Here is a 17,825-nt window from a genome sequence, read left to right as displayed (position 1 = left end):
AAGGAAGTATGTACACATCTTATGCCTTCACTCATCAGTTTCCTTTTGTGGTTCAATTGAAGTGAAGCGGTTTTTCTCTGGTAGAGAAAAGGTGGCAGATGGAAAGTTTTGTCCAAACTCTGAAGTAAGATCAAATCTCATCTCGTGAGTACAGCAGTGAAACTCTGTTAAATCCCAACTATGTTATTAGTGTATTATATCTATATAATATATATCAGCCAATACTTTTATTATGTACTTTGTAAAGCTTTACACTGGCACAATATTATCTGAGCATTGGCTTTAATTCAAAGGGATTTTTTTAATGGATGATTTTGGAATCATTGAATAAAAATATATTGAAATAATATTAACCTACAGGATTTGAAACTAGTTTGTTGACACTTACACGTCATGATTAGTCTTAACTGAATATTTGCTTTACATTTGCTGTATATAAGTATATATATATACAGTATATACATCCTCCACATAGCAGGTATACGTCAGCCAATACTTTTATTTAAAGGTGAATGAAATATGATAATTTGCAAAAGGTCATAATCGGAGGACAGTAGTGACTTTGTGATGTGATATCATTCGGTCATTGTGTGACTCATCCGCTTCCTGTGTAATGCACTCGTTGTGAACTCACCTGAGGGATGCCCAGGAAATCCCTCCTCGCCAACGCACGTGCGAGGCGCGCGTCCCTGCCCATTTAAAAGCAGCCGCCGGACTCCAAGTCCATCACTGACGGGGACGAGCAGAAGCAACAGGACCCAGCCTCATCACCTCTGACTCCCATCATGAACTTCTCTGTGTTCACTGCGCTGCTCTGGCTCTTTGCCTCCGCCTCCTGCGCCCCCACCGCCGGCCCCGGGCAGGATGCATGTGCGGAGGTCCGGAACAGCTCCCTGGAGCTCAACCGCCTGGCTAAAGCCTTCTCTCTGCAGGTGAGTGCTGTTTGATGGAATGTGTTTGGAATTATTGATGCAGAACATGTAGAAATAAGCTGAAAATAGTTTTCTTCACTCAGCTGTAAACTGGCAAGATTAATACTGACTGAATATTGGCTGTATTTCTAATAAGTGTGTTTGGAATAATTGATAGTTTTTTGTCAGAATGTACTTTGTATAGCTGTACACTGACACAATAGTATCTGCACATTGGCTTTAATTTAAATGGATTTTTTTAATGGATGATTTTGGAATCATTGAATCAAAATATATAGAAATAAAAATTAACCTACAGGATTTTAAACTACTTTGTTGACACTTACACTATGTTTTGCATAGATTTAAACTATCATAATTAGTCTGAACTGAATATTTGCTTTACATTTGCTGTATTGCAGCACTTATTTTTCATAAATTGTTATTTTGTATAAGCTGAGTTACTGTACTGACCGTGCCTCCACTCTTATTATCCGTAGGCACTGAATAAACCCAGAGAGGAAATAGATTTCTACAACTTACCTGTTTGGATGGAGGCCAAGGACATGTGTGATCCGGCGACACTCAAACATAACTCTGCAGTAAGCAACCGGTTTAAAAAACAGAAATAGCAAATTAATGTCAGTATATGGTTGTGTATGAACATGATAGTCATCAAGTTCCTCTCTCCATCCTCAGCCGTGCATGGAGAAGATCATCAGGGTTCTGACGAGCTACAGCGCTGCAGTGAAGACAGTTGCTGGAATTCAAAGCTGCAAAGAGTTTTCGAGCGAAGTGACGCCAGCGATTCAGAAACTGCACAAAGACCTGAGCACATGTGGGAAGTCGAAGGGAGGGAAGGATTACATGAAGGTAAAAGCATTACAATTTAGCTGGGAACATTGTCATTTTGAATTGCATGGTGTATTTTATCATTAGGCTCTATAGATTTGTCTGACTCTGTATTAATATTATTTTTTTTATTCTCAAGGAGTTCCCCCTCGGTAAAGAAGAGACCAACCCCGTCCAGCTCCACGAGGAGGCTCTACTGTGCAACAGCACCAAGCAAAGACTCTTCTCCTTCTCCATCCTCGTCGCTCGTGTCTTCGCCGTTGGAGATCCGGCTCATCACGCAACAGGCTTCTCTCAGAAATGTGGAGCATCGCGTGTTCTAAGTGTCGGCTGATTCTGCAGCTGGGAAGCATCCTGTAAGCCAACTTGGTCACATTGATCAAAGTATATCTGCTGCAGCATTCAGTGGCTGATCATGTAGATACAGCAAAGTTTTTACTCTGCCATATCTGCCATGTATTTCCAATGGAATAATTATATCATACTATATGTATTCATTTATATATTTATTGTATTTATTTGGTATTTATTGATTATTTCATGTATTTATGCATATTGATTATGTGGGAAAGATCGCCATAATAAACAATAATTAATCAAATCATCAATTGCGGTGTTGTCCATCAATGATGTCAGGATATTTCTTGTGAACAGAAAACAATCGAGATTAATAATTCCACACCTGTGCTGGAACTCTTTCTCCAGAACAGCACACTCTGTGCAGCGACAAGAAGGAAGCTGTGCTTTCCTAAAACTCTCCTGCTGCTCTTTGGAGATCCACAACTTCCTGCCCACTTCCTTGCCATTAGAGTGTCTATCATTGTGGATGCGCTCACACTCTGATGATGTAACTCTAGTGTAGAGGTAATTCAATGAAAAAAGGAAGCTGTTTCCTCTGAAGGGGAAGAGGAAGCAGCAGCGAGCGTATTTGTAAAGATACAGGATTGCTCAACGTGGAAGTTTGTCCCATGAATGACTTATCAACATGTCATCAGATTCCAGCCTCATTCATCCTGGTGAAAGAAAAATCTCCAGTTGTTCGCATCTGATGAACGATTGTCACAGTAAAGGAAGAAATTATCTATATGCCTCTCTGGACTTTCCAAAAGTGTGTTCCAAGAAATGTGAGGGAGTAGAGAAAATAAAAACTTAGATGCACAAAGGAGGACAGGAATGCATTTGTCACATAAAAAAACTCAGAGTTGGCAGTAACATGAGACACAAGGAAGAGTCTAAAGTGTTACAGTGAGTCACCTGATGTCAAATATGATATAGTGTCATAGAATCTGATTACAGAGACAATGACCTCGATCAGAGTGTTGACTGTGAATAAAGGTGGATGACGTGTCTCCTTCAAAGTGGCACAGCAGGGGTTCTGTCATATGTGTAAAAGATTGTCACATAAAATACTTGTTTAATTTAGTTCTGCTGCAATAATAATACTAACACTTTATTTGTGTAGCACTTTTCAATACAAGTAACAAAGTGCTTCACAACAAACAATACAAAATTCACAAAAAATCTGAGTAAAGAAATAATACTATTACAGAAACAAATAATACAAGTTAAAGACTTCGTACGATAAAAGCTTGTTTAAAGAGATGTGTCTTAAGAGGAGAGAGAAACAGGTAAATGATTCTACTCGTCTATATCAAAGCTAAAATCTACGTTTCCACAAAAGTAAGACTCGACCAGCCTGGTTCCCACATATGTTATTTATCTTTTATCACTTTCATGTTTAATCTCTCCACACACCCCTCGAGTATCAGGAAGTTTTCTTCTTCTCGGAGTGACAGTAAAAGTACGTTTTGATTTTCACTCCCAAGCATTAGTCATTCACTTGACATTTAAATACCATTTCATTGCATCATCAAACAGTGGAGGTAGAAGTACTTGTAAAAAACAGCAGTGTCAAGAGGCAGTAATACATGGTATTAGTACTCATTTCGCAGAAGTATTGTTTGAGGATAATGTATATCACATTGAAGCTTGTTGATGTTGTAGCAGGTAAGTGTGGTGCTGGTTTAGACTATACTTACATTTCATCGTAGAAGTACTGAAAGGCCGGAAATAAATTTTACTACCAATATTTTTCACAGTTGTTCTCTTTAATAATCAAATCATTCTTCACTTTTCCATGGGCAGTCTTCAGGCAGGTACACACTACATCTAAAACACAACAAACACAAAAAACTAGGGATGCACCGATATGGAAATTCTTGGCCGATACCGATATTTGTTTATTTTCTTTTTGTTATTATTCTTTCACATTTTTGTGCCAGAAAAATAATTAAATAATTATTTAAAAAAATGTCAGCCCTTCATCACTCTTATCTTTTAATGAGCACAGATTGAATCAGATTTATGAAACAATCTTTGATTTAACTAAACTTTATTTAACAGAGACATATTATGCCCATTTTACCGCAAGTTGAAATGGTTCATCGGGATCTTAATGAAATGACTGTAACATATTTTGGTCAAAATACCACAAGGATAATTTAAAACAGCACCTTTTACCCTGTCTAAAACAGCCCTGTTAAAGTATCATTATAGAGAACGCTCTTCTCATTGATTTACGGTAGCAGTATTGCCCGTTTATTAGATGTGTTACGGCTTCTGTGTGTATGACGTATGTTGTCAATTCCCTTGTTACCTGTGCATGAGACGGATGAATAGAGCCGGTGCACATGAGAATAAAGTACTTAAACAGACGCTACGCTCATACTTTTTACACCAAGTTACACTGCTTGAGTCTAGATAACTTAACAAGCCCTCCTCAGTTTTACCTGTTTTGAGTGTCGGGCAGAAATCACATCGCGTCAACACCCACCGTGGCCCTTCGCGATGCTTGTTTTAATTAAACAGTCGGATTCCCCTGGTCCGCACCAGTTCTCAGTCAGCTGCTAGGCCCCCCCCCGCGCGAACAGAGGGTTCCCCCAGCGGTCGCCGTAGCTGAGGTGATCCGCGAGAAGGGCCCGACACGCGTCCAGAGTGGCCGCCGCTGACCGCGTACCCGGTCCCCTCCAACGGCCCGCCTTCCGCGCCGGCGATGGACACCGCCCCGCGGTCAAAGAGAAAGAAAGCCCCTGCACCAGTAACGCCGTGAGGTGCCACCGGATGAGGACCTCCCGGTGCCGCACACTGAGCCTCCGGCGGCGCGGAGAGGAGGGCGACGGAGCGACTGCTCCCCCAGCCGCGGCACGTGCCCAGCGGTTTTACAACAAATATGAACAACGGCCAATGATATCGGTGAAAGTCAAGTTTATTACCGATAAGCCGATATCAGTAAACGAGGCGAATATCGGCCGCTACCGATGTTCGGCCGATAAATCGGTGCATCCCTACAAAAAACATTCATTTACATACAAGTCTCTCTCATACAAACAGTTAGACACACAAATCTAGGGGTAAACATCAACTTACAACAGCTCATCCCTCCAATAAATAAATGAAATTCTACAAATAAACAAAGATTATTTAAATTCTCAAACCACTTTGAGTGCATGGACCTGGATTCTTCATGCCATTATTTTTGGACATGAGTTTTCCTTTAGTTTTTGTACCTTTCATTCTACCTGGGTTATCTTGCACGTGATACATGAAACTCTAAAGTACTTTAATCATCAGTGATGATGAAGCACTGCTCACATGCACGGGGGTGTGATGCTGACTTGTTGGAGCAGCAGCTGCGGATGTTCTGACTGCAGCCTGCAGGCGGTTCCTCTGCAGAGGGAGGGATAGGAGGGCGGGGCCACACGAGAAACAAGGAACTTCCTGCTGAGCCACTACAACGGAGGAAGGTAAAGTTTGCTTCGCGGAAACGTGAAGTTTTAAAAGTGTGCACGGAAACACGAGTCACGGCTGTTCCTCGGCTGAGCAGGAGGTTCCCACCCCCCGCCGCTGTTGGGCTGTTGTCCGCGGCCTGGTTTTCTGGGTTTAACTTGAGCTAACGTTGCCAACCTGTGGCTAGCCGCTGCTAGCTAGCTGGCTAATGCTACAGGGAGCTAACGTTAGCAGGTCAGGGTTTGAGCTAAAGAGCCGCAGCGCTGTGTCAACGCAGATTGTCACGTGACAGTTAAACCAGATTTTTGTTATTCGGTAAAGTTTAACTTTTCACTTTGGTTAAATGTTGCTGCGAAGTGATGACAGGACGCGCTTGTTTAAACGCACAGTAACGCTCGGGAGGGCGGGGTCATCGCCACAGAGTTGTTATTAAGATGTTTTGTTTATTGTCTGCGATTGTTCGTCAGTTCAAATATAAACTCACGAGCCTCACGTGGTCCTACAGTATAAAGTGTTTAGTTTCCCAATGTTAAAGCACATATAAATGAGAATGATAAGTGATTAATCAATTAGTCGTATCACTACGGTGGCCGAGAGAGCTGGACGCGCTGCAAAAAGTCACAACACATGCAAATACAGAAACGAGCTGGAAATAGCGAAACCGACTCCAGTAATGTCTCCAGGGGATCCAAACACCATATGAACCTGCTGTAGTTCAATGCTGTGTGAAGTTCCATCACCACTAATGAGAAGTAACCTTCATAAGTTCATAAAGTTCTGTTCAGTGACTCACTGCCCATCAGAAGGGGTCACTACCACCTTAAGACCTGATGAGAGGAAAAGGCTGTGGTATGCAGACGTGGCTGGAGAGCTGGGTGGGGGGGGGGGGGGGTTACTTGCAACCTCCACCATCAGGTTGCTCAAAGATCTGCGGATCCACAAACAAGTCCTGCAGCAGAGCGTAAAAGAAACAACACACACAACATCACACACAACGCTGCAGCCAATGGCTCTGGATCAGGAGGAGAGATCCCAACTAGGCCCCAAGATAATAACAATCAACTTTATTTACATAGTACTTTTTGAAAACAGAGTTTATAAAGTGCTTTGACAGCAAAGCAAGAAAAATAAATATGAAAAACGTGAACACGTAACAGCAGTAAAATGACGATAGAGGTTAGGGACATGCACCCAGGTCTGATCGACCTGTGGTGGGCCTCCATTAGAACAGGGTGTGTTGTGTTTACAAGGCTGAAACACCTCATGAAGCTAAGGTACTTAACTGAAGACATGTCCCTAACATCCGCTAACATCTACCAGTAGTTCATAACTTAAATTGTGTAGAGGACCTTTAAACGTACATGGAATATTCACCATCTTGTCCTATATTAAATATAAATACATAAAGTCTTGAGGAAACTGATCAAAATATGATGATTTATAGATGATCTTAGTGGATCAACATGAATATTAAAAAACAATTATAGTATATAAAATAATCCTTTGCCAAATGTTCTCAAGTCAGCAGGTTTTCACTCTTCTCAGGTTTAGGATTGATCCTGTTTGTTACCTTGTTGTTAGAAGCTGTATCTCCAGCGTCCAGGGGCGTGAAAGCTCTGTGGGGAGCCTCCTGTAGCTGCACGCCTTTGTTTTCCACCTCTCACACTTTGTGTCTCTCTCTCTCTGTGTCTTCAGGATGAATGTGGGTGTAGCTCACAGCGAAGTGAACCCCAACACGCGGGTGATGAACAGCCGGGGGATCTGGCTCACCTACCTGCTCCTGACGGTCGTGTTGCATGTGGTGCTGCTCAGTATACCGTTCTTCACCGTGCCACTCGTCTGGACCCTCACCAACGTGATCCACAACCTGGTCCGTTAAAAGCAGATTAATGAATATTTATTAAGATGGAGGAACCTGAAGAGTTAGTCAGTTTGACAGGTTTTCACGTGATTTCTTCTTTCAAGAGGATTGTATGAGGAGGATTTATTAGATATCTGGAACACACATTTGTTTGTTGTGTAGGAAAATATATCAAGATGTGATTCTATCTCACAGATAGAAACATTGTCGGGGGATTTTTTTAACAGATGAACCACTAGAATAAGTCAGTTTAAACATTAAACTGTTATAGCAGGTTAAATGGTAATTTCTGTAGAGAATTGCTTCCTTACGTCCGTCTTTGTGGCTAACGGTGTTTGTGCGTGTCTGTTGTGTGGTTTCTCTCCTGCAGGTGATGTACCTGTTCCTACACACAGTTAAGGGAACTCCCTTCGAGACGCCGGACCAGGGCAAAGCTCGTCTGCTCACACACTGGGAACAGATGGACTACGGTGTCCAGTTCACATCTTCGCGTAAATTCCTCACCATCTCACCAATCGTCCTGTAAGTGGGGGGTCTTTGTTCAAGAGTAAACGTGCTGTGAAGTTTGCTCTGTTTGCTTTTTTACTATAATGGTGAAATCTTATTGTAATTTAATTTGAGAGCAGTTGGCTGACATTTGTTTTTCTTGACCCACTTGATGTTCAGCCATCTGTCGCTCATTTCTTTCCCTTATCTTGTGGAATTTTTACTTGACTGATCTCAATAAAACTCAGTTTAGATATTCATGGTTCCCACACGAATCCATTTGAAGGAATTTGGTGATCCCCCCAATTCTTTTCTCTAGCACCGTCATCAGGTTAGTCCTTTGATTTCTTAGTACGTTGTTTTTTTGGCCAAATGTTTACAAAACGAATGACTCTTATCAGTGTTAGCTGTACTTTCAGTGGGGAGATTATTTTCAGAGGGAAGGTTTGAATCATCTCCTCATGATCCAGCGTCAGTCAGTTCCACTGTTCAAACATCTGAGTGCAGCAGAATTAAACTGACACACAGGATTTGGTGAAAAGATGCTTTCAGACCTTCTGCCTCAATTCTTTAAGTACAGCAGTCATCAGTAAACACAGAGAGAGTTCTCCTCAGAGGCAAAGCTAAATGTTTATCATGCAGAAAAGCACTGCAGAGCTCGGTTGAGCACATTCCTCTGTTCCGCTGTCCTCGGTTCCCTTACATTCAATAAAGCTGCACTTTATTTCTCAAACTAATTGAAATCAGTTTCCTAAGTGTGTCAAGAAAAAATATAAAAGTTAAACAAAGTGAATGTAAATTCCTGGCTTACAAACCAACCAACCAACCAACTGAACAGACGGGTGGAGACAACTTCTCAACCTCTGTGATGGAGTCCTCCACCACTTTGGGCAGTGGTCTGCATGTGACCATGTGTGTTTTTGATGTTGTATCTGACACACTGTTCCATCTCCGCAGGTATATTCTGGCCAGTTTCTACACAAAATACGACGCCACACATTTCCTGATCAACACAAGCTCCCTCCTAAGTGTCGTCCTCCCGAAGTTGCCTCAGTTTCATGGAGTGCGAATTTTTGGAATCAACAAATACTGACAGAACTCTGGATTATAACCTCCAACACTGGACTTGAGTTTTTTTTTTTTTTCTTGTTTCCGTGGAACTGTACAGACTGTGTGAAGTAACTTATGAAAGCTGCAGTGTGTGCTGCGACGTGCAGCCTGAGAAGTCATTATTTTCTTTCCCGATCTTTCTTACGTGGGTTTGTCTGGAGTCGGACTCTTGGCTGATCTTCAAATATGAGCAACATTTGAACTGCTATGCTTTTTAAAGGAAATATGTATTTGTTACTCTGCCACAGACGTAGTTATTTATCAGGACTGTGAGTTCCTGGTTGTCGTGTTATGAATGATGTTTTTTTTCTTGATTTACTATGAAGGATTTACTCGCAGCATTCCTCCAATAAACACTTTCAGTCTTTATTTTGCTATGATACACATAAGTATGTAATCTACTGTTGGATTTAAAGGCTTCGCTTTATTTAAACATAGTTTCCTGCTTATAAAATGGGCGATGACAGCTACCTGGTGTGGAAACGCTGCCTTATCTTTATTCCACATGGTCAAGTAGTTTTTTTTTTCTGCGGCTTAAAGCATCAATTGATCAGTTGTGGGGAACTCCCAGCACTTTACATGAGGGGGCGGCTGCCATGCAATAAGCTCATATATCCAAGGGATTCCCCAGACACTTCCTTGTGTAATGTAGCCGTACTGGTGGTGAGGTTTCCCTATGAGTCATGCGTGTTTTGGGGAAGTAGCAGGCAGGAAATGCTGCCGTGTGCTAATGTTTTTATGCCACACAGCTAGGGAAACACATGCAAATGTAAGGTGCCGTATCAGCCGTTTTCAAACATGTTGTGTAAACATTTCCATCAGTGTTAGGGGGGGTGTTCCCTGCTCATGCTGCCGTGACAGACACATTGGTGTTCAAAGGCAGGTGGTGGGACTCGCAGGGCAATTGGGCTAAATGTCACTGGGCATCAGATAGGGTTCACTGAAAGAGTGGGAGGGAAGGGATGAATGTGATGTTTCTCTCCAACATATAGTGAAAGTGGTCTGATTGAAGATAAACACGATCTCACTCGAGCAGGTTTGCCCACTTCTGCTTCCACCTTCATCACGATGGTGACGGCAGTGAAGCTGAATGAGAAGCTCCAGGTGGTTTTAAGCTGTGCACAGCGTTTCACATGCAACTCAAAGAGCTGGTACAGATGTTATGTTTTCACCCCTTCCCATTGGTTTGTTTGTTAGATGGATAACACAAGATCTAAATTGCAGATTTTAATAAAACCTGGTGGAAGGATTGAGCGTGGGCCAAGAAAGAACCAGTTAAACCCTTAACATTGATCTTTATAAAGAGGTGAATTTTTCATCCCTGCCTTTAACATTGCAAGGCTTTCAGCCATTTGATTTAGACTTAAAGCAGATTTTACAAGGGAACATGTCAGAATTAATGTGCATATATGAGAAAGGTTAGAAACTACTTTGCTGCAGAACCTTCGTGAAACATTCTAGAACTTAACTTAAAAGCTTTTTCACAGTGGCTCAGCTGCATTATCAGGGGTTTTCAGAGTAAAAACTAAGATTCCAGATATCTGCAGAAACAACATGATTCATGATGATGAATGAGTGTTTGACTTCCCAAACACGTACTTACACTAAATAGCATAGTAATAACAATCAGCAGGAACTTGTGGAAGTGCCGTCTTTGATACAATTCAGTCTTCTGCTGTTGGTCAGTTGGAAAGTCCACAAGGTTCGGGGGCGTCTTTCTCCCCCACAATTTACAGATTAAAGGATTCCAAGGTAATCGAGCAGAAATGCCCCCGAAGCTGCTGCTCAGCAAGAATAAACAGTTGTTTTCCATTTTGAATCACAAATTTACAATAGAACAGAAGTTATGTTTTTTTTTTGCAGCTATAAAGCAAAATTCCAAATATCTTAAATTACTTTCAGCTAGGTAATAAAGTGAAAATAAAATATAATAAGTAAATGGACTCATTGGCCAATCAGTGTAGTGTATTTATTACAGATGAATTTTATGAAGCAGTAAAAGTAAAGTAAAAAATACCTCAAAATTACCTTTTACTTTCCACCATCGATGAAATCCTTTTTCTAGTAAAGTCAGTTTTTGGCTTAAGATGCATGACACAATTACAGTAACACAATCGTATACAATGATACCAGTACATGCATGTCAGAGTGCAAATATTCTTTTTAATTCAAAATACTTAAAACCTGGGCTGATTTGTCCATTAAAATGAACTGAAACATGTGAAACACAAAACAGGAACAAGCGTTTCCTCCCTGCAGAAAAAAACCTCCGGAACAGTAACTACCACCGTCGACATGCGGCTGTTCAGAGACGAGTGAACCGAGCACAGTGATGTGCACATGAAATCTCAACGCTCCTACTGCAGCTTTGAAAACTAAAAAAATTCTCTAAACTATGACTAAAAGACCACACAACTCAAAACTTACCAGCACCCAGTACAAATTCACCTTGACATCCAATGAGCCTCGGACAGAGTTTTCACATCAGCCCTTCCCTTAGGAAAGAAGAGATCTGGCTTTAGTGCACAGGCTTTGAAGCCATGAGGCAGTCACATGCTGATAACACACTGTTCTGCCCGGGACTTTGGGTCAAGGTGACTCCTGTGACTGAAGTGATGATCCAGCGTTTTAAACCATCCTGCCCAGCTCATGGACGTTTGCACTGAAGCTGCAGTGAGCCATTTGTCCGAGCACCTTCCTGAAAGACAGCGATGATGGCGATTGTTTTTTTACTTTCAACAACTCCAGCACAGAACTCGCTCCCCGTCTCACTCTGGAACCATAAGAGGCTTCAAGTCTTCTTCTTCATCCTCCTCCTCGTCGTCAGTGTCAAATAATTCATCCTCGAAAAAGGATCCACCGAAGCCGTACTCCTGAGCGTGGACGGACACCTCGTTCTGCATCAGGTGAGGGGACCCCTCAATAAAATCTGCAAACCTGTGAAGCAGACTCACGGGTCAGCAACACACATATGTTTATACAAGCAGGTATTATAGGTTTATATTATTATATCAAGGAATTGAGTTTTTTCTGTTTTCCCCAGGAATAAATCCGTATCTCTGAGTGCAAGTTATTCTGTGCGACTCCAATGAGACTGTTGGGCCTTTGGCGCTCTACTGACTCTGCCACTCTAGTTAGAGTTATAAACCAGCTGTATCTTTCTCTTCCTGTTAAATCAAGACTGGGGCTGAGCTGAAATCACACTTTTAAAAGACTTTTTGCTTTAAGAAGTTGTACAGAAATAAAGAATAATGTAGTTTTGCCACCTTTTTGGGGAGTGAATCCTCGACACTGTTTTCCAGGGGCTGAACTCTGGGCTGTGACATTGCTTCCTCAGCTCATCCAGCGCTCGCCGCGTCTCCTCCTCTGCCTCCCTCTGATACTCCTCCTCAGTCAACAGGCGACGGGGCTCCGGCTTCCACCGAACTCTAAACCGTCTGACTCTCCTGCAACGACCACTCGTTAAATTTCATGTTTGGGATATTTCAATTTCATTAAATCTTATTGCCTGCAATAAAAACATTATGCAATTTTTTTTACAAGGAACTAACTATTGATGAAGTACAGTAAAAAGTTAGGCCACACATACACAGTGATTTTCAGTTGTAGTACAGAGCTTTGACGCCCCCTGCTGTCAGCTTTGAGAACACTCACCTCCATGCTATAACTGCCATCGAGACTGGGTACTCTAGGTTTTTGGAGAGCAAGGCTGCCACCATGATGGCGAAGGCAACTTGCTGAATTTGAATTCCGAAGTAAATCAGGAGCAGGCCGAACAGCTGCAGTGTCCACGACAAGATGTTGATGTTCTTCTCGTCCACCAGGGGGCCGTAACGGTAACACACAGCAAAACTGATGAATCCCACCAGTCCACTGTAACCTGAAGTAAAACAAAGGGAACAGACATGTCATCTAAAGGCCTTTAAACATTAAGTCAATATAATAAGGTGTTTATTTAATCTGTCATCTGAGCAGCGGGTATGATATTGTGCTCTTCTCACTTAAAAAGAAGAAGAATAGAAAACATTAGGTGCATTCAGTCCTGAGACACCGCCAGGGAAACAACTAACAAACTAACCAACTTACTAACTAACACACCTGGAACGCCTTTGACAGATACAACAAAATTTCGGACATTTTGTTTTCTAGCCTCTCAGAATGTAAACAATAATTAGTTACACCACTATATTTAAAAATGACATGCTACAGAATATAGACAATCCTGATTGTGTGTCAATATGTTTCCTATAGGAGACAAATCTGTGTTGAGATTTTAATGGGTGCCCATTTTTTATGAAAAAGGTCTTGAGGTGAGGGTTAGGGTTATTTTTGTGAGATGTTTACTAGCATGATCAGTGGTTCCAAAATACCTAAAGCTTCAATAATATTGTAAAAATCGAAGAGCCTTGCTTTGCTCTGCTTCCATTGACTCATTATCTCTGTAACCTGTGTGCATGAGGAGTTTGTACCTAAAGCCAGGTGCCAGTGTTCTCGTAGAATTACGCTGAGGTTCCGGCAGACGAGCTGAATGGCGTAGACAGAGAATGACCAGCCACCGACAATCAACACATAAAAAGGACTTTTCTGTGGAAGCAAACACAAAGTTATTAAGATGATTAACTGACCAATGTGGTTTTTAACCTACAGAAATCGTGGCTATTTGAGGGACAAGGAAAAACTGTACCTTTGGTAAAAAGCGAGCCAAAATGAAGAAGAGGATGATGAGGGAGGCGATCATGCCTGTGCTCATACCGGCAGAGTAGAAGAAAACTTGACTCCTTCACATTAGGAGGAAAGAAGTTAATAAAACAATGCTGCTAAGACATAAAGTATGAAAACACGTTGAACATAAAGTATAAATTACCGGCTGAGTGAATCTGCAAAGACCAACAACAACACCCCAGAGAGGAAGACCAAAAACAGATAGATATCAAACTCTGCAGAGAAACAAACAAACAAACACGTCATATATCAGAGTCATGTGATATCTGTCAGTGATCAGAAAGTATATGTGTGTCCATCTTACTGCGCAGGGGCTTGATAGTGTAATGGGCTTTTGCACTGGGATCGATCTGGAAGCACGTCTTCTCGCTGAAGAGGCCGATGCTAATGGTGGTTTCATTGTGCCGCTCACGTAACAAGCTCTGAAACCAGCTCCACACGCTGAATCGGTCCAACTCCTGCAGCTGCTCCTCCCCTTCCACGATCACCACCTTGAACACGTTGGAGCTCCACACTTTGACCTGTCAAACAGAAGTAAACCACTGAGCTTCAACCGAAAGGAACTGCCGGAGCAGGAACACATAACCAGTATTACCGATATATTACCGACACTGGAGCGATGACAAACAGCTGTTTTTCTGCTGTGTTCGATTCATGCAACTAACCTGGATTTTGGTCCATGTTTGCCTCCAGGTGGGCACGATGGAGTTCTGGTAGCAGAACCGATTGGACCCCGACAGGACGTACTGCTCTCCATCTTGAAGATCAATGACAGGACTTTCCTTTCCTGGGTTTGATTAGCAGAGACATGAACGTTACACATGTTACACTAAGTCTGCATCACGTGTGTTCCTTCCCATCATGACATTCAAATGGTTATGTAAGTTCTGCAGTTAGATGAATTGAGCATCGAACACATGGTTTTGATGACGTTACAAACTTACTTATTTTACCAGTTTTAAAAAGAGTTGTTTTGCATTTCAACTCCACTGTAGAATGTCGAGCCTCAAATTACACTTCTTGTTAGCGACATATTAAGGATCATTGCCAAACTTTAGTTTAATGAGCAACAATTATCTTATGATCAAATGAGATATCACTCATTATATTGGTATTATAATATGTTCATTCCCCTAAATGTCCATATTGGTCAAACTCTAGTTTTATCCTGAAATCAGCCTCATTGATTTGAATGAAAGAAATAAAGGACCACACGTCGCTATATTCTCCATTGTTGTGATGATGATGAATATTGTTTTAAGACTTTTTATATGATTTATGAAATGTACATAACATGAATATTGTGTTATGTATATGAAAGGAGAAGATAACATGACAACTTCTTCCTCTTGCTCCCTTTTCTTTCATGGAACCAGTAGTAGTGAGTTGTTTTATTTTATAGGATTTACTATACAATATCAAAAATAATAAAGTGTTGTGTTAAGACTTCATTAGTGTTATCTCGTGGTATCTGATGTGGTGTTTTCATAGCTAATACGTGACGAATCACATGGGGGCGAGGTTTTTTGAAGATTTGATCAAAACAAGAGGTTAAAACGAGTGTTTGAGCCACATTGAGTTTCCGGTTTGCACGGAGACAACGAGGAGACACAAGCCAGGAAGTTAAATAAAGTCGGAATAGAACAGAAACGTAGAGACGTTTGATAACAGCAACAACAAACACAAGCTAGCACGCGTTAGCCTGAGCGCCGCGGGGTTAGAACCCATGTCCTCCGAGCCCCAGGCTGTGTTGTGGCGTCGCGACGCGGCTGCTCACCTGAGACCTGGTGTGAGTCCGGAGGGAAACTGAGCAGCAGCGCCAGGAAGACTAAGAGCTGACCACAAGTCGAGCTGGAGCCGGTTGTCATTTTCATGTGTCCCGCCATGATGAGAGCGCCAGGTCCCGCCTCTTCCGCCTCTCCCCACAGAGCGACGCGCCGCACAGCCAATCACAAAACACGACACCGGAAGTCGTCATCAGCAGTGCGCGTTCAACGGCTCTAGTTTAAAAATTAAAACTTTTTTTATTTAATAATATTTCGTGCTGTGTATTAAAATAAAAGTCTGTAAATTCACTGGTAAAAAAAGAACAAGAAACATTTATTTATTGAATTATATTTCGTGCTTAATTTCACAAACTACGGAGTCCCATAAGTACCAAAAGATAATATATCTACGGTGGTCGAGAGAGCTCAACGCACCGCAAATTGACAAAACATGTAAAAAAAAAAATAGAAAAACATCCGTGCAAATTAACAATACACCTTCATCAGTTTGACGCCACGTCCACTGCAAAAAGTCAAGATGTGAAGTTATTGAAGTCTGCCCCGTCCCCTGGAAACATTTCCATTGTCGTGTAATTTGCAGCACGTGTTTGTATTTGCATGTGTTAAAACTCTTGAGAATGACTAAAACAATTGCTGTCAGTTACTGTTGCCGACTGATATAGTTAACAGGTTGTATGTCTTCGGATTTAACCACTTCACGTCAATAAAATAATAGTGAAGTCAAGAATGTAAACTTTATCTTGTAAACTGTACATTTTTGCAGATAAAGTTGACATTTTATGATTTGTTTAAATACTCAGATAAAGTGTACAGATAACGATACTTAGATATGGGATGCGGCCATTATGTTAAATATACCAAAAACCTACAAATCTTAATTAATAAAACCACTGGATCTATTCCATACCAATCAATCAATCAAACGTCACAGGTGATTGCACTAGGGTTTTTCTGTCTTTGTAATTCAGTGCTGAACAAATAAAAAGTCTAATATCAAACTGTGTACCTTTGGTGCAAACGAGATGACCTGTAGTTTGACATTGGTGGAGTAAGTAAATACAAGGCCTATCTTAAAAATAAAGGATTGCCAGTGGACTTAAGCTTCACAGTGTGTGCATAAGATTTAAGGCCGGTTGTCAATACTAAGGAACCACGGTAGGAAACAGTGAACTAACAGAGAAAATATATGGCGCTTATTTTACATGACAGCTACACAAATTTTTCATAGTTCCACAAGTGAAACAGGAGCTGCCTCTAGAAATAACTGACTGTTTTTAAGCCTCGTTTGTTTTAGCTTAAAAGACGAAATGTCCTCCACCTGGAAACCTAAGTATTTATACAAGGACACAAGGCGTGTACAAATATTTGTACAAAGGCTATGAGACACTAGATGGTCCACTGTTAGTGACTCCTTGTAATACGAGCCAAAATGTCAGCTGCGAAAAATGTCCACATGAAAGACGACATAAATAATTATTATATAATCAGATCCAAAGACATGACTGCTTATTGGGATTTTATTTATCAAGAACAGTTTGTATACGATAAAATAAACAAATGCAGGAGTTGATACATGATGATTTAAAGCTGATAAAAGGTTTCAGGATATATGATAACCAAACACAACACTCATACGTTCCCATAAATGATTCAAGTTATAATCTTAGTTCTTTATTAACAGAAGACACAATCCAGTTTCTGAGTGTGATTTGAATTATGCAGTGAAGCAATTCAAACAGATGTGATTGGTGCTTTGAGGTCTTCTGAGGGATGTGGGTCATCCTGCTGTTTGTTTTCTGATACGCTTGCTACTGAGCAAGCGAGTGAGTTACAGCGAGACCAGCTGAGGTCAGCGATTCTCTCCACTTCATTCACCATAACAGAAGTAATGTGAGAAAACGCGCAGCGAGAGCCAGACGTCCCCACTGAGCACTTTCATCAAGGAAGTACTTTACTTCTGTCGAACCGGCTTCAGCCTAAATATCATCAACCTATAACCTTTCCTCTTTGTGTTTCTAAAATGATGTCATTGATTGGTAATGGAACAAAACGCCTCTCACATAAAATTGTGACCTTTCACTCCGGAATTCTTCCATAGCATTCAGTCAGACTTGTGACTGGCAGCACATGACCTGAACTTTGAGCACCAAGTTCACAAAGCGCAGTCTTACACTATCATCTGTGGCTATAAAATAAAACACACTGGAGTCTCGTGATGTTAACGACACGTCTGAAAGATTTCTTAAAGCTAGAGCACAGTGTGGGGTTATCATCTGGATTCAGCCGTCACCTCACTTCACGTGGTTCCTG

General features: G+C 41.4%; 2 protein-coding genes across 2 annotated transcripts; one reads left to right on the top strand and one right to left on the bottom strand.

Moving 5' to 3' along the window:
- Nucleotides 1-5,515: 5,515 nt before the first annotated feature.
- On the top strand, nucleotides 5,516-9,375 carry ormdl2 (ORMDL sphingolipid biosynthesis regulator 2). Its single transcript, XM_053425459.1, has 4 exons — nucleotides 5,516-5,566; nucleotides 7,245-7,419; nucleotides 7,781-7,932; nucleotides 8,854-9,375. The coding sequence occupies exons 2-4, from the start codon at nucleotides 7,246-7,248 to the stop codon at nucleotides 8,987-8,989; spliced, it is 462 nt and encodes a 153-aa protein (XP_053281434.1). The 5' UTR covers nucleotides 5,516-5,566; nucleotide 7,245; the 3' UTR covers nucleotides 8,990-9,375.
- A 1,585-nt stretch (nucleotides 9,376-10,960) lies between these two features.
- nemp1 (nuclear envelope integral membrane protein 1) lies at nucleotides 10,961-15,639 on the bottom strand. Its single transcript, XM_053425458.1, has 9 exons — nucleotides 15,506-15,639; nucleotides 14,394-14,515; nucleotides 14,033-14,249; nucleotides 13,871-13,943; nucleotides 13,691-13,784; nucleotides 13,476-13,590; nucleotides 12,661-12,886; nucleotides 12,273-12,452; nucleotides 10,961-11,943 (listed from the first exon to the last, which is right to left on the bottom strand). Exons 1-9 carry the CDS (start codon nucleotides 15,612-15,614, stop codon nucleotides 11,775-11,777), a joined length of 1,305 nt encoding a protein of 434 aa, XP_053281433.1. The 5' UTR covers nucleotides 15,615-15,639; the 3' UTR covers nucleotides 10,961-11,774.
- Between the last annotated feature and the right edge of the window lie 2,186 nt (nucleotides 15,640-17,825).

The sequence above is a fragment of the Pleuronectes platessa genome, chromosome 6, assembly GCF_947347685.1.
Source record: "Pleuronectes platessa chromosome 6, fPlePla1.1, whole genome shotgun sequence".
NCBI lineage: Eukaryota > Metazoa > Chordata > Actinopteri > Pleuronectiformes > Pleuronectidae > Pleuronectes > Pleuronectes platessa.
The sequence above is the reverse complement of the archived record's forward strand: the minus strand, read 5'-3'. Positions and strand labels throughout refer to the sequence as shown.